The 15,775-nt window shown below is 47.5% G+C and overlaps 1 protein-coding gene across 8 annotated transcripts; it reads left to right on the forward strand.

The window, feature by feature from the left end:
- The first annotated feature begins 87 nt into the window (after positions 1–87).
- On the forward strand, positions 88–14,995 carry ANKRD16 (ankyrin repeat domain 16). Of its 8 annotated transcripts, none has more exons than XR_014932767.1 (9): positions 88–116; positions 1,086–1,408; positions 3,750–3,970; positions 6,908–6,950; positions 7,954–8,062; positions 9,594–9,755; positions 12,194–12,356; positions 14,012–14,213; positions 14,437–14,995. XR_014932767.1 is itself a non-coding variant. In XM_015858055.3 (9 exons), exons 2-8 carry the CDS (start codon positions 1,095–1,097, stop codon positions 14,170–14,172), a joined length of 1,089 nt encoding a protein of 362 aa, XP_015713541.2. In that variant the 5' UTR covers positions 88–116; positions 1,086–1,094; the 3' UTR covers positions 14,173–14,213; positions 14,437–14,995. The 8 variants fall into 8 exon arrangements, 4 of the variants coding, with proteins under 4 accessions (XP_015713541.2, XP_085367564.1, XP_085367569.1 ...); XM_015858055.3 differs by having other exon boundaries at positions 12,278–12,356; XR_014932769.1 differs by lacking the exon at positions 6,908–6,950.
- Positions 14,996–15,775: the final 780 nt, after the last annotated feature.

Consider the following 15,775-nt stretch of genomic DNA (forward strand, 5'->3'; position numbering starts at 1 on the left):
CACCCCTCCTCCTCCTCCCGTTGGCCAATCAGAGTGCTCGCAGCCTCCAGGTGCTGGCCAATAGGGAGGTGCTTCCGGGTTTGGCTTGTGATGGGGGACGCCATTACGAGGCCTAGGTAGAACGTAAATACCTTTAAATGTGATGAAATGTGATGGAATATGTTAAAATGGGCTGAAAAATGGGATGTAAAATGGGATGAAATACGTTGAAATATGATGATATATGATGAAATATGATGGAATGGGATGAAAAATGCGATGAAATGTGATGAAATACGTTGAAATATGATGAAAAATGGGATGAAATATGACGAAATATGATGAAATATGATGAAATGTGATGAAATGTGACGGAATGTGATGAAATGTGATGGAAAGTGATTAAATATGTTGAAATGTGATGAAATACGTTGAAAAGTGACGAAATATGTTGAAATGTGATGAAAAATATGTTAAAATATGATGAAAAATGTGATGAAATGTGATGAAATATGCGATTCCTTCCTCTGTTTTCTTTTCCACGAGGGTAAAAAGCCAATTTCTGTGTTGGTTTTTTTTTCTTTATATTATTTACTTATTATTTGGAAAAAGGAAATGATGGTTTTTTGGTTGTTTGTTTTATTGTTTTTCTGAAAGAAAGGAAACTTCACATTCTTTTCTAATGGAAAAAGGTCTTTTCCTTGTTCTTCCCCCCCTCCCTTCCTCTGCTTTCCCTTCCTTTTCCTTCCTCCCCTCCCCATCCATCCCCTCTCCCTATTGGTTTTGAGTTGAAGGAGGGAAGGTTTAGGTTGGATATCAGGGGGAAGTTCCTTACTATGAGAGTGTTGAGGTGCTGGACCAGCTGCCCAGAGAGGCTGTGGATGCCCCGTCCATCCCTGGAGGTGTTTAGTGCCAGGTTGGATGGGGCCCTGGACTGGTATTCAATGTGGAGGTTGGTGGCCCTGCATGCAGTGGGGTTGGAGCTTTGTGATCCTTGAGGTCCCTTCCAACCTGGGCCATTCTGCTATTCTCTGATTTTCCAGAGGGAAGAGAAATGTCTACATCAGAGCAGCCATCACTCTGCCTTTCCCCTTTGCTTTTTCTAGGCACAGAACATGGCAGAGTGGCCGAGGCTGCTGACCTTGGCTCGCCAAGGAAAGTTGGACCTTCTGGAGGCTGCACTGAAAGATGGAGATGCCATCAACCGATGCTGTGGCCGCTCTGGGGACACATTGCTACACGTGGCTGCTCGCCACGGCCATCTCAACCTTCTGGTCCTGCTGCTGGAGACAATGGGCATGGACGTGGAGGTGGCCAATATGGATTACAAGAGGCCCCTCCATGAAGCAGCCTCCATGGGGCACAGGGATTGCGTCACCTATCTCTTGGCCAAGGGAGCCAGCGTGGATTGTCTGAAAAGGGCTGACTGGTATGTGGGTTTTGTTCAAACCCTAATGAGAGTAGTGTGGCCAAGAAGGCCAATGGCATCCTGGCTTATATCAAAAATAGTGTTGAAAAAGGTCAGCAGGATGTTAGGGGTAAGTTCTTTGCTAGGAGAGTGGTTAGGCCCTGGAACAGGCTGCCCAGGGAGGTTGTGGATGCCCCGTCCTTGGAGGTGTTCAAGGCCAGGTTGGACGGGGCCCTGGGCAACCTGATCTAGTAAAGGTGTATGTTTGGTGGCCCTGCTAGTCAGGGGGGTTGGAACTACATGATCCTTGAGGTCCCTTCCAACCATTCTGTGATTCAGGAGCAGGGAGGTGATCATCCCTCAGTACTCAGCACAGGTAAGGTTGCACTTTGTGTACTGTGTTCAATTTTGAGCCCCTCACTACAAGAAAGACATTGAGGCCCTGATGCGTGTTCAGAGAAGGGCAGCAAAGCTGGTGAAGGGTCTGAAACACAATTCTTATGGGGAGCAGCTGGGATCGTTTAGTCTGGAGAAGAGGAAGCTTCTCCAGACTAAACCTTCCTCCTGAAGGGAGGCTGTGGTGAGATTGGGGTTGGCCTCTTCTCCCATGGAACTAGCAATAGGATGAGATGGAGTGGCCTCAGGTTGTGCCAGGGGGGATTCAGGTTGGATATTAGGACATAAATCTTCTCCAAAAGAGTGGTCAGGCACTGGAACAGGCTGCCCAGCGAGGTGGTGGAGTCACTAAACTTGGTGATGTTCAAGAAATCTTTAGGTGTTGTATTGATGAACATGGATTAATGGGGAAATATTGGTGAGGGGTGGGTGGTTGGACTGGATGATCTTGGAGGTCTTTTCCAACCTTGGTGATTCTATGATTCTATGGTTTGTTCAACCCAAAGAAAAGACTGAGGAGAGAACTCATTGCAGCCCACAGATTCATGGAATCATAGAATAGTTAAGACTGGAAAAGACCTCTAAGATCACCAAGTCCAAGCCATCCCCACCATGCCCACTAATAATGTCCCTCAGTGCTTCATCTCCACATTCTTTGAGCACATCCAGGGATGGTGACTCCACCACCCCCCTGTGCAGCCTGTTCCAATGCCACTCTTTCTGTGAATAACTTTTTTCCTGATATCCAACACAGATTCTGTGCCTGGGTTTGAACAACACTCTCAGTCATAGGGTTTGAATTTTGAGTGGTGCTGTGTGCAGCCAGAAGTTGGATCCACAGTGATCATAAAATCATGGAATGACCTGGGTTGAAAAGGACCATAATAATGATTTAGTTTCAACCCCCCTGCTATATGCAGGGTTGCCAACGACCAGAACAAGCCAAGGGATCCTTTTGGGTCCCTTTTTAGCTTGGGATATTCTTTGACTCTATAAAATCTGAGTGCAGGAGGCGGATTTAATTCCAGCCCTTTCACTGTTCTCTCCCCCTGTTTATCGTGTTAGATAATTAGAGGCTGTGCCAGCACCAAGCTGACATCAGGGGGAGCAGAGGAAGGCAGACATCTCAGAACTGTGTGCAAGCCTGGTTTCCTGTGATAGGTCCACAGCACTACTACTTAAATACAGGGCACTGCATATATCCTGGCCCATGTCCTAGCCCTCAAAGTCTCATCTGCATTGAAAATATATGCTGGTCTGAAGAGCTGTGTAAAAGTAGAGCTGCAGGAAGCAATGAGCTCCAGGCTCAGCTCTACCCATGCCAGGCATTTATCTCATCTCTTCTTAAAAATCTCTTACCAGTGGAGATTTTGATCTCTCCTCTCAGCACTCTCTCCACCTCCCTTAAAAGTGGAAGCATTTGTCTTCATGTCAAAGCCAAATCTCTCACTGTGGTTTAGGTGCTTTGTCCAACATGAAGAGTTTTTCGTGTGCTGTTCTTCTGAATGGGGAAATGTATTTCTTTTTGTCCCTCAGCTGATATGTGTCAATTGGTGCTGGGACAGCTCAAGATTTCTATCTAACCTGTTCAAGCACCCAGAGTTTGATGATGGGTTATTGAATAAATAAAATGGAGAACGTGGCTCCCATGTGCAACAGTTAAACCTTTATTATTCCTAACGAGGTGCTTGGTTAGAGAATGTGGCAGCTAAAGAAAACAAATTGCTGCTACTGAGATCAGTAAAATGAGTCATCAATGTAGAGCTGAATGGTAGAGATAAAGGTTCACTGCCTTGGGTAACCCGTGCCTTGCCTTGAGGGTAAACCCTCAGCTGACACCCACCTCCGTGCTCCTCCAGGGTTGGCTATAGAGCCCACAAACCTGTCTGGTCCTTGCAAAGGGGAATGGAGAAGGAAATGAGGGATTTCTCCTATCTAAAAAGGATAATCATGTCTTTTCTTTCAGGACTCCCTTAATGATGGCTTGCACCAGGCAGAACCTGGAGGTGATCAAAGAGCTCGTGGAGCATGGAGCCAACCCACTGCTGAAGAACAAGGATGGCTGGAACTGCTTCCACATTGCAAGCAGGGAGGGACATCTTGAGGTCCTCCAGTACCTGCTGGCTGTGTCTCCAAGCAGCTGGGACACAGAGAGCACCATCAGGAGAACACCACTGCATACAGCAGGTCAGGAGAGTCCTGTTCCCAGTGCTAATGAGGTTGGAGGGTCCTTGGTTCCCATTGCACTGAGTTTTGTCTGTGTGCTTTTCCCAATCTGGCTCATAACCTCATCAGTTTTGGTAAGGGAGGCATCTCAAACCAATCCATCCTTGTCCAGATGCTCAGTGGATTAAGCCTTTGTGGTAAATCTGAAGAGCATTAGGGTTGGTAGGCACAGCGCTGCCCAATAGAATTGCATTGCAGGTTTAGTTATTCTTGTGTTCCTCTTAAGGTAGCATTGAGTGGGGAGAAATACAGACTGCTTTCTGCATAGGTACTTTGTATTGGGAGAACGCTGGAGCTGAGTCTGCTGTGCCCAGTTCCCTTTTAAAACCCTTTCCAGTGGTTTAAAAGGGAGATATATGGGACATATAAAGGGAGTGATCTGGGGGGTTAATGCTGAATTAAGTTTGTCCTGCCACATCTCATTTTGCTTGCAGAGTAGCAGGTCTGCTTACCCACAAACATATGCAAGGTCAGCCATACAGGTAACACATGTGTTTCCAGGGCTTAAATCCCATTAACTTTGCCCTTCAGAGATGCAATGGGTTGATGAAGGGGGTCGGGGAAGGGAAAGGTGTGTGACAGTACATTGGAATGATGGTGTGGGGCTGCAGGATGGTGGCTCACCTGAAACTGAAATGTGTTCTATTCCTGAGCGGGGACTTGGCTTTGTTTCCTGGGACTCATCCATGCCACCGTAGGAGATCTGAGCATGGGGAGGCCACTGCATAAAGCCACAGCTACCTGAATTCATTTCCCAAAGACTATAATAGGAATTGACTCTCTGGAAAGACCTGAGGTATAGGGAGGAGACCTCTGCTGTGCTGTAATTAATCTGTTGGGTATGTCACCCTTTTGGCTGTCATTCTTATTACTTATTCAGCCCTCAGGAGTCGCACACCACGCTGTGCTCATCAACAGTGACAGTCCCAGCCCACAGGCACTGACTGCTCCTTAGTCCTTGTGCTTGACCTGAGAGTGAAAAATAGCTGATGTGCTGTTTGATGTTTCATGCTGAGCGGTGAGGAGCAGCTTGCGTGAGTGAGAAATGGGAAATCCTTGCTTGTCTGTGTATTCTGCTCTCCCTGTGTAATCCCAAATCTTCCGTCCTTGTGCCTGCACCAGCAGGGCTGGGCTCACAGCTCCTCTCAGCTTTTAGATGGGTGTCCAGACTATGGGGATGGAGGAATGGGTATAATAACATGGGTGAGGAATTTACTGCAGAGCACCTTGAGCTTGAAGTCTCTTTCCTGCCTCATAATGCTTGGGATACAGGGCTACAGGCAGCAGCATTGTGCTCTACCTCAAGTTATCTCTACCCCACCATGTTTGACTTTTCCCTTGGCAAAGCCTTCAACACCTCTTGTGTTGATTTCCAGTCATTACCCTGATACATCCCACTTCAGACTAAGCCACGCTTTAGTGGAGCAGCAGCTGCTGCAGAAGCAATGGGACAACAGGAAAGACTGGAGCTGCTAAACCACCTTTGCCCCCAGCATCATTTTAACTCAGGACCACGCTGGAGGCTGCTGCTCATTGTATGCACTGGTGTCAGCATGCAGACACAGCTCCCAAGGTGAGGGCATGGATGAAGGGCCAGAGGGGATGCTGGAGCTGCCGGGGGAAATCATGTCAGATGAGCTGCCTCCTCCATGAGTTTACATTCTTGAGTGTGGATATGAGCTCGTTAACCCGTGACCAGGCCAGCTGCCTTCCTGGCATGATTATCCCTGGGTAGATGATGGGTAATATTCTCCCTTTGCAATTTGTTTTTTTCTTTTTAAGGCTGATTCCTCAAGCGTTGCTTCTTCATATATCCATAGCCTAAGGCAAGAGAGGAGGAGAGATGTAATTAGAGGAAGTGCAGTGCTACAGCAGATCCAAGCACCGCAGCTTTCTCATGTCTCAGTTGCTGTTCGAGGGTATAATTGTGTTGCTTGGGTGGCTTTTTTCTTGTTTTCAGACAGCTCGGCTTTTTTTAAAGCCTGTGTTTCAAAAATCCTTTTCACAGCGTGGTTCTGCCTGAATTTACATCAGCCCAGGTAAAAGGGTGATGTATGGGAAGGGAGCAGGAAAACAGCCGACGTCAGGGAGGGTGGGGAGTGCTCCTTGGGCTTTCAAAGAGCATCTATTGTGCAGCTGCATCTGAAGGTTATTGCTGTTAACACATTCACTGGGGGCTGCTCTTCTGTGGCATGGATAAACAGCCTGATATCCCAGCCCTGAGCTTAGCTTGATCGTTTATCCTTTCTTTCATTTGTTTTGCACAACGACTTGTAGAAATAATAGAAAACTGAATAGAAAAACCCACACATAGACACACATGCAAAAAAGCCTCATGAAGGCTGTCTGTACGTTGCTGTAATACGAAGTTTATTTAACAAATAGAAAGAGGATATTTCAGTGTGTGATGTTCGCATCCACCCCCGCTGCTGTTGTTTTCCCTTGGAGATGCTAAGTGAGGATGATGAGATGGGAGTGATGGCTGGTCTGAGTGGCTGAGGAAGGGTGGAAACGCCATCCAGCTCTTCACCGTCTCTTTGTGTTGCTTTTGCATCTCATAGATTTCACTTTGGGGATTAAAGAATACCGGCAGGAGAAGATCTTTGTGTCAGCTTAATTGTGTGCACGCTCTCACGCACTCATTCTGCAGGTAGAAGCAAACAGGGCTGATATTCATACTCTTCCCCTGTTTTACTATAGGATCAGGAGGAGACTCGAGACCCGGAGGCAATGTTTTAATTACAAAAATAAAGCCAGAAGCTTTGAATACGAAGCCTCTTGGACCTCCTCCCTGCCTCATGAATAAGCCAAAAGGGTCCGAAACCTGATTGTTTCACCGTAGGCAGACAACGGCATGAAAACATAAATTACCCTTTGCTTCCTCTCTCTCTCTTGCAGCAATGCACGGCTGTTTTGATGCTGTAGAGCTGCTCCTGGAGCGGTAAGCAAGCTTCCTCCCAGTTCTACATCTCTTCACTCCCCCGCCTCCATCCAGCACCAGCCACCAACACACAAAAGGGCGTTTATTCCATCCGGGAAGCTCAGCTGCACAGCTGCTCTGCATGCGATCCCGAGGCTATCTCCATTTCCTCCTGGCTTTACACGGCTGGTGTTGGGCCTGGCAGACAAACAGCAGCTCCAGATGGGCTCACATGGCCTCAGACCTCGTTGTGACATAAGCCCTGGTTATATAACTCGGCTCTTCCTCTGTGCTGATTCATTCCTGTTGCCTCCAGTGTGGCCATATGATAACAGGGAAAGGATTTGCTGCCCAGCTTGGTCTTTGTGCATCTCTTCCAGGCTTTATTTCCAGGCTGCAGCTCCTGGGAGACTGCTGTGAAGTGGCTTTAAATCAGCCTATGCCCAGTCATCCTGATCCTGTTGCCTTCCTAAATAGCCTGGAGCAGCTTTCCCCAGTCATTGCAGCCACAGCACCCGTTAACCTACTCATCCCAACCTCGTTAATTCATGTTCATGCTTGGCCCAGCATAAATGTAGCCCTGTGATTTGAGCCAGGCTTTCAATTTTAATTCACTCTTCTCTCGTTTCAATGGAGATTTAGCCTGATTGAGACCTGTTGGCACTGATTTTGTACGTGACATTGTTGTGCGAAGCAAAGATTTCCCCCCCTCTGCAAGGTCTGGGTGCACTTTAGTCTATCCAGCATCATCTCTTTGGAGAGCAAGGGAAGTGAATATGATCTGTAGGGCCTGAATGAGCTGCACAAGCTGAGTACCACATCCCTGACCCCAAAATCCCCTTCTGACCTGCACCCCAGGCTGTAAAACACCAAGGCAGGTTTATGCATGGTCTGCAGGCTGGCTCTATATATCTTGTTATTTATCCACTGGTGATCTGCTGCTCCAATGGTGCAAAGCAACTGAGGTGGTGAGAATTTCACAGCTGCCACCAAGTCTATCCTGACTTTTTGTCTTCTCTCTCAGGTGCCAGTACCAACCTGACAGCAGGGATAATTGTGGAGTCACACCCTTTATGGATGCTATCCAGAACGGGCACGTCAACATTGCTCGACTGCTCCTGGAAAAACACCAGGTAGGTGCCAAAAACTTCTCCTCCCTTGTCCGGTGACCTGAACTAAAGCTGCTGGGATGGGTGATCAGTTTGTAACCAAGTCATAACAAAGCAATTCAGGCAAACTTCCCATGGAAACGAGTGAGATTTTGCCAGCAGGAGTGAGATCGTGTAGAAGATCTCACCTTGTGACTGGGAAATGTCCCCTGGCTGGTGAAGGGGAGTGGGGGGATGATGGTAGAAAGGACAAGACTTGCCCACTGCTGCAGGGACATCAGTGTCAAAGCCAAAACCGACTCTTGGTGGTGCCAGGGCTCAGTATGAAGGTTCCTCTGGCCGCACTGAAGGTGGATAAACCAAAGGCACATTGCTGAACCAGCAGCAGCTCAGCTCTGACCTCCCTGTCTTGTGACAGCTGCTGCTCCCATCTTTGTCTCCCGGTAATCTCCTATTTCCTCCAGCATACAAGGCATAATAGGGATGTCGTTAGAGCCAATTGTGCGTGGTAGGAACCAGACCACTGCGTTATTTATTGACTGCTGAGTTAATGTTGGATGGTTGGAGACCACAGAGGTGGAGCTGTTTGTCTCTTCTCAGCCCTCTTGCCATTGCATGGACTTTCTTCTGCACCAGTTCCAGGGCTTGGATTCCATGCAACTTACTGGCCTGGCAGAAAGGTAGCACAGCACAAACAGTGAACCTGCCTGTGGTGGAATTGGTGTGGTTGAATTGACCAACTGAGCTCCCAACATGGCATAGGAGGGGCCAGAAATACATAAAGGGAGTGTAGGATCCCTCAAGGTCATGACTGATGGATTTAGCCATCTATAAGCTGCACACAGCAGGATAGGGTGACAGTTTGGTGCTCTAAATACGTACAAGAGCTTGTTAACTTCAGGAGATGTTTCTGCCCCTGTGTTTGTGTATCTGGACCTTACAATATGAAATGTTTGCTTACATTTTTTTCAGTCTCACACTTCAGACGTTGAGGATGGAATTGATTTCATTTCCTCATTCTGATGCCCTGGCTTACAGTCATAAAATCAGCACTTGGAAACATTAATGGCAGTATGAAATGGTAGTAAAACCTTCTAGGTCAGACCACAAGACTGCAAGAGGCTGTATTATATCCTTTCAGACAAGTACACTGTGTACTATCCCTATTGCCCATCTTGGTTTTGTGTCTTTGTGGTTGCATTCAGAGACTCACAGAAGAGTGAAGTCCTCCACCCATCTCTCTCCCTAGATCTACATCTGAATCCTTCTACTCCACCACAGAGGTCTAGAGAAGGGTATTTTCTTCCTGCTTTGAAGAACTGATCATTGTATGTGCTCCAAACAAAGAGTGGAGCTTGGTTCTTCTATTTTGTTGCTACTTTTGCTTGTCACTTAAGCTCAACAGAGAGCTGGCTCTGGTCTGCAAATGACAGTGCTGGTGTCTTTTGGTGCTGGTGGCATCCCCCTGTGGCTGTTGTAGGCAGATTCTGCTTGTCCTTCAAAGTTTAGCCAGGCTGTTCATTGCTTTCCCTTTCTCCCCTTCTCTTTGTTTCAGGCTTGTCCCACAGCTGTGGATGCTCTGGGTGCTCAGCCTCTGCATCGGGCAGCAGTCACAGCACAGAATGAAGCCATTCAATTCCTTGTCTCTGAGCTGGGTGTTGATGTCAATGGGACAGCAACAGCTCTGCAGCTGACAGCACTGCACTACGCAGCCAAGGTTTGTCCTTGTCCCTCTGTTTCCTCTGCAAAGCCTTTTAGTGCACTACCATCAGGCATCTTATGCAGGCTGGCTTAGGTGTTTGCCACTGATGAAGGAACTGATGAAGGATTCACATTCCTAGCTCATCCTGTTCCATTGTTTGCTCCTGGCCAGCCCCATACCCTATGAAAACCTATAAGGGTTTTTCAGACCGTTATTAAGCGTGACCAGCTGTCTGTATGGTGCTGGATATCTGACTTGCTTTGTTCACCCCAAATCCTGGCAGTACCTGACTGTGCTGAGGGTGGGTGAAGCCCCCTGCATGGAATGTGGCTTAGTGGCACTGAGTGGGAGCAGAGGTGGGTGGCAATAGGGCACTTTCCTTTATCACTTATCCAGTTGGTTGTGCTGTGGGTAAGACTTGACCCACATCTCTGGTGGGAATTACTCTTCCAGTCTATCACCTTTGGACCAAAACGTAGTGCCTGGAGGGCGTCTACTCTGCTGCTTAATGGGAGCTTTGGGTGTGAACAGTTGATGACAGGTGATGGTTTTTCATCAGCATCATCTCTCACCCGACAGGATGGGATTGATGAGACTCTGCTCAGATTTCTTTCTCTTTTTTCTTCAGTCCTTCTGGTTTGGACCCTAGTGGATCAGAAGCTGGTCTCCAAGCCAGCAGCTTGCTAAACAGAAAAAGCCTCATGTGCTGTGAGACACTGTTTGTCCCAGGAGATCAGATTCTGGCCTTCCCGTGGCCAGACATGGGAAAAGAGAGGTAGAAAGGTGGAGGGAGCTCCCAGTGCTTATCAATGTCCTTCATACAAGAGTTGTTTAGAATTCCAGTCAGAGTTGTTTGAGTTTTCTCCTCCTCTTGTCTCATGCCTGTGAAGAGATTAAGGCTGTGGGTCCTGCTATTCTCCCTGGGCATGCAGAGCAGATCCTCAAAGCCTTCCTGATGACCAGGATTCCCCTTGAGGGCCTGCTTTCTTACTTCTGCTTTGTGCTGCTGTCTGCCTGCTCTCCAAAGGAAACATCCCTTGCTCAGAGCCCAGCATGTCAAACCTCATGAGCTTTAACACACAGCGCTCAGAGTCTTGTAATGGGAATGAAGCAGCATCCCCGTGCCCTTACAAAAGCATCAATGACACTTACTGAGAGCGCTGGCAACAGCATTCTCCTCCAGCAGGACCCAGCCGTGGCATTTGCTGGCTCCCACAAAGAAAGCTTTTCTCCCATGCTCTGAGAAACCATGTTGAAAGCCCTTTTGGTTGCCAAGGGTACGTTTAACAGCAAGGCTATTGGGGAAAATAATGTGCCTTGGAGAAGATCCCAGCTCTGTCTTGGTGAGTGGCTGATTGGGGGGAGCAATTTGATGGGCTTCTCATCCTTCCTGAGGCTCAGTGTCGCTTTATATTTACAGCATCATTTGTTTGGCTGGTGGCGTTTTGGTGGTTTTTTTTTTCCTTATTACTTTGCATTTATAAACACATGAAAATCAAATTATGCTTTCAACTCAATTTGCTGCCAAGGCTGTGGCAGCGAAAGCAGTTCCTGGCTTTGCTGTCTTTGCCACTAAGAGGGTCTATGCATGCAGCAGGGAAATGGGAGCCCTGAGCAGTGGGGAATGTGATGCTACTGAGTCGTATGATAATGGGGGGGAAGGAGTGGGTGGTAGGGATAAAACTAAGGCCCTTCCACTCTCATGCCACATTACAAAGGCTAATTCATTGCATGGAAGAAGGAATTACAAACTCAGACATGTTATTTAGGGAGAGAGGATTTATTTTAGGCCAAGCTTGCACAGCCAGGAGGGATGTGAGGGCTGCACTGCATTTCCCCCTGCAGCATTTACATTTGGCTGCTGGCAGAGGTAAAGTAGAGAGCAACTGGGTTGTGCTGGTGTTTAAGTGTGGTGTATTACATCCCCCAAGGCATTACAAAGGCTGGAGTAAGCCTCTAGGAAGTGCAGATGTCTGAAGATACTGCAGATAAATGCATAGCAGAACAGCAGCAGCGGGTTCTTCTCTCTGAGCTGAAATACACCTCAAGAAGAGCAGATGTAGATCTCCATAATACTCCGTAATACAGGATGGGACAACAGCAGTTCTATGGTGATGCTGTTCTTTTAATAGACAGGCAGCTGTCCTTTATTAAAGGTAAGTCAGTGATCATAAGGCTTTGTGGCCAGCTGAAGTTAAAAGCATTTTAATTGAGTTACTCGATGGGAGGAGAGGAAAAGGCAGGATCTGTTGACAAATGAGTGCACTAATTTGCTATCAAGAAACATCTTCAGGTCTTGTCACCCAGTCCTAAGTCAGAGGTCATTTGTGCATTAACTCCTTTGTAGCCACCAGCAAAAGCAAAGCAAAGTGGTCCCAGATTTGACCATGGTAAGACTGACTTTGTATCTGTGCCTTTGCTCAGAGGTTGCTTGTGGCCTTCTTTCTTTTCAGGCCCGTGTTGTTTCTTCTAAATGCAAAGGAACTGTGCTGGTTTTGCTGAACAAATAACCCACGTGCCTCTGCTCACCACTGCAGGAAGGACACGTGAGCACCATCCAGACTCTGCTGTCCCTGGGTGCCAACATCCATGCAAAGGATGGGAAGAACCGTTCTGGTAAGGATGCTGAGCTATGTGTTCACACACTGTGTTGCAGGAAGAGTGCTTTAGGAGCAGGAGCCTGGCCTCTAAAGCAGCCTGTGCTGCATCTGCTCATACAAGGGGATGCCAGGTGCATGGATGCAAATGGCTCTTGGAGCAGCATAGTGCTTTCATTTAGTAGCTCTCTTTCTGCTGGTTTTTCTGATGTCTAATGGTGTTTTGGAGCCTGTGTTGGGGCTTTTCCCCTGCGTGGACACGCTCATTTGGCTTTCCTTTTACACAGCTGCTTATTTTGCATGAAGCTTTCAGGAGCTTTGATACCCACCATCAAACTTGGTTGAAATCAGGCAGCTCAAAACTCTTAGGGTGGGCAGACAAACATGATTGCACAATCTCTAAAGCCTTATCAAACTGCCTGGGAATGGCTTATGAGCAAATAGTAACAGAGAGCTTGAAAGTAAACAGAGTTGCTATAGTAGTACCAGTGAGAGTATGAGGCATCTCTTGCATCAGCATCTCTCTCTCAAAAAGTATATAGAAATGGTTTCAACCATTGCTAAAATTGGCAACTTCCCCAGCCTTCAGGTTTGCTTAATGACACGCTTCAGTGGTGAGACTGAACAGACTTGCATCTCTCAGTCTCTCCCTCCACCCCCTCAAGTGAGTGAATTTGGCCTTTGCTGAGCTTGTCCAGCCCTGAGACCTTTGTGATGTTCTCCTCATCCCTTGTTCTTCTTCACTGTGTTTGTGTCAGTGTATACTGGGGTGTTTCCCACCCTAAATCTGTTCCTACAAAGGGTTCGATGTGAGTTATCCTGCTCCACCCCTATGGACAACAACAGCAGGAGCTGATGACCCTCAGCATCAAAGATATTCACCCTATGCAGGTTTAGATCAGGACAATAAGGCTGGCCCACCCTATAACAGGGCTGTAGGGCTGCCTAACTATGCTGGAGCTGAGCTGGATCAGCCTGGAAGGCTTGTTGGGTTAAGCAGGCTCTATGAGCTGTGCTGTTTCAGCCTTCTCTTGTGGGATGCTCTTTGCTGTGTGCACTACAGGGAAACCTTTCTGATTTACTCCTCAGCTCTGGATTGAACTGGCAGGATGCCCCATCCCATAAAGGACCCAGGTCACATCCCACATCTTTTCAAGCCACTCTCCCATGCATTGCTATTAAATCCACCCTAAATACAGAGCAATATGATGTCCACAGCTAACATGGGCCCATGGGCCTTCTGCTCTGCTGCTCCTGACATAGGCATCCTTTTCCCATGACTCAAAATGATCCAAGTTGGCTTAAGTCCTCCCAATCTGTTTGCAAACCTGTTTCACTTTGGCTCAGCCAGCTTAGTACCACTTGATGGGTTGGAGAGGCAGCCTGCAAGGAGGAGATGGGGAGCCATAGCATTCCTATCAGCATGGCTGGGCTTGGAAAAAGAAGTATCCCATGCATTTGTGAGTTCAGTCATCTCATTGGTAAGCTGTGTCAGCTGAGCTGTAGCACAGCTGCTTGCCTGAGTATTGCAACTGCTAGAAGTTACCTTTCAGTGTATTCCCTCTGATAATTCGCTTCCCTTCGGTGGGGATCCAACGTTTGCTTCTGAAATGGGCCGAAGCTGAAGGCAGCACTCAGTCTCAGTTCCTTTTTGACATCCTGTCTCTCCCACAGCCCTGCATGCAGCGTGTGCTGGGCAGCATGCGGCTGCTGCACAGATCCTGCTTAGCAGAGGGCTAAAGGACAACGAGGACAGCACGGGCACACTGGCAAAGCAGCTTGCAAGGAAGCCAGATGTCATCCAGGTGTTCCAAAAGATGAATGTCAACTCATGAGGCCAGCTGGGAAAAAGAGAAACCCGCTTCATTTCGGCGTGGTATGTTTGTAATTGCTTAATGAGTGTTTATATTAACGTTTAAGGCAGTGGGTTTTTGCTCAGGGACTCAGCAGAGGAATTAAACTTAGCACTTGGAAAGTGCATTGAGGGGAAAGCACGTTGTAAATGCAGTTATGTCAATGAGAGATGTGTTGGATGTGGGATGTTGTGCTCCTGTTCTGACCCCATCCTTGTATGTTCACGGATGTTCTTTCACTTCCAGGGCCAAGCTACACCTCTTCCTGTGCAGGAGCAAATGCATCCTAACAGCTGTAGCTTCTCAAATGAAAACCATCAAAGGAAGGTGCTGCTAGATGATCCCTGGGCAGCTGCAGGGCTTGAACCCTTTGAAGCCTACAATGCAGCCAGACATCCTGAAGGAGAAGAAACCTGCATAATTTCCACAGCCCTTAAAGTAGCTGCTCTCCACAAATCTGTTAAGTTGCCATGTTTAAAAGCCCCTGAGAGAACACGGTGCAGCAAAACTGAGCTCTGAGTGCCTCCCTTCGTCAGGGCTAAGCTGCTGTGTGGATCAGTAACTTCAAGCTGCATCAGCCTTCATACGTGGCCCAAGCCTGATCCCAAAGCCTGCTGACATCGATAGAAAGACCTAAGCCTTGTAGGGATCAGACTGAAAAAGAGATGTTAGTTATTGCAGATGTACCAAGCAAGGCTTCCTCACCAGCAGTGTAAAACCTGCTCTTTGATGTGCATGGAGCAGTGACTTAATATTTAATGTAGCCAGTAAGTCTGGAATACACATAAAGGTAAGATCTACTGGAGCTGTTCATTTTCTTTGTATCTACGTAGAGTAAGAATCTTTCTCTTGCAGGGAAACCTATCTGTAATGTCAAGTTGTAACAAACAACGCTATCCCCCAGTTTAATTGACAGCAGATGGTAAGAAGGGGAAAGGCCTATAAGCAGGCTGGATTTTGCTCTGCCCCAGGCCCTGGTGCTCACGTCATGGCTTGACGCTCAGCTCATGTTTTCCCAGGAGGATTTAAGATGATGCTGAGCTCTGTTTGAGCGAGAAAATCCCCACTCTGTGTTCCCTGGAGCAGAATTTGCTGCGATGATACTGAGCTGGATAACAGCACTGTGATCCTTTGGGGCCCTTTTAAATCCAATGGGGTTCAGAGCACAAATTGGGTTGCTTTTAAGGACCAGAGTGAACCCTCTGTTAGCAGGGGGTTTTAACCACACCTTTCTTACCCCCGTCTGTGAAATGAAGGAGATTCTTCACCACCGAGGAAGGAAAAGAAATGAGTGCTGGAAGGTTCTAAGGGTGCAATGGAAGCTGTGGCAGCCCCTTACCAAGTGGTTTTATTTCTCTAAAGCTCCTGAGTGCTTCTATAAAGCCAATAGTAACACAGCAGCCTGTAACTGCTTCATTCCCCTTCTCTGTGATTTTAGCAAGCCGTGAAATCGCCGTTTTCCACTAATATCCCCCCTAATGAGCTCAGATTGCTTGTAAGTCTGAGCTTCGATGAGGGAAGCGAATGAGAATGTTCTCATCTGCCTTTCATAGCAAATACCTGCAAATCAGCAAAGGGAACTTGC

The sequence above is a fragment of the Coturnix japonica genome, chromosome 1 (genome assembly GCF_054131305.1).
Source record: "Coturnix japonica strain WE chromosome 1, WE-NBRP24, whole genome shotgun sequence".
NCBI classification, from domain to species: Eukaryota; Metazoa; Chordata; class Aves; order Galliformes; family Phasianidae; genus Coturnix; species Coturnix japonica.

Coding starts and splice junctions, on each gene's coding strand:
- ANKRD16 (XM_015858055.3), top strand. CDS start 1,095: ATGGCAGAGTGGCCGAGGCTGCTGACCTTGGCTCGCCAAGGAAAGTTG. Junction 3,971..6,907: donor AACACCACTGCATACAGCAG/GTCAGGAGAGTC, acceptor TCTCTCTTGCAG/CAATGCACGGCTGTTTTGAT. Junction 12,357..14,011: donor GGATGGGAAGAACCGTTCTG/GTAAGGATGCTG, acceptor TCTCTCCCACAG/CCCTGCATGCAGCGTGTGCT.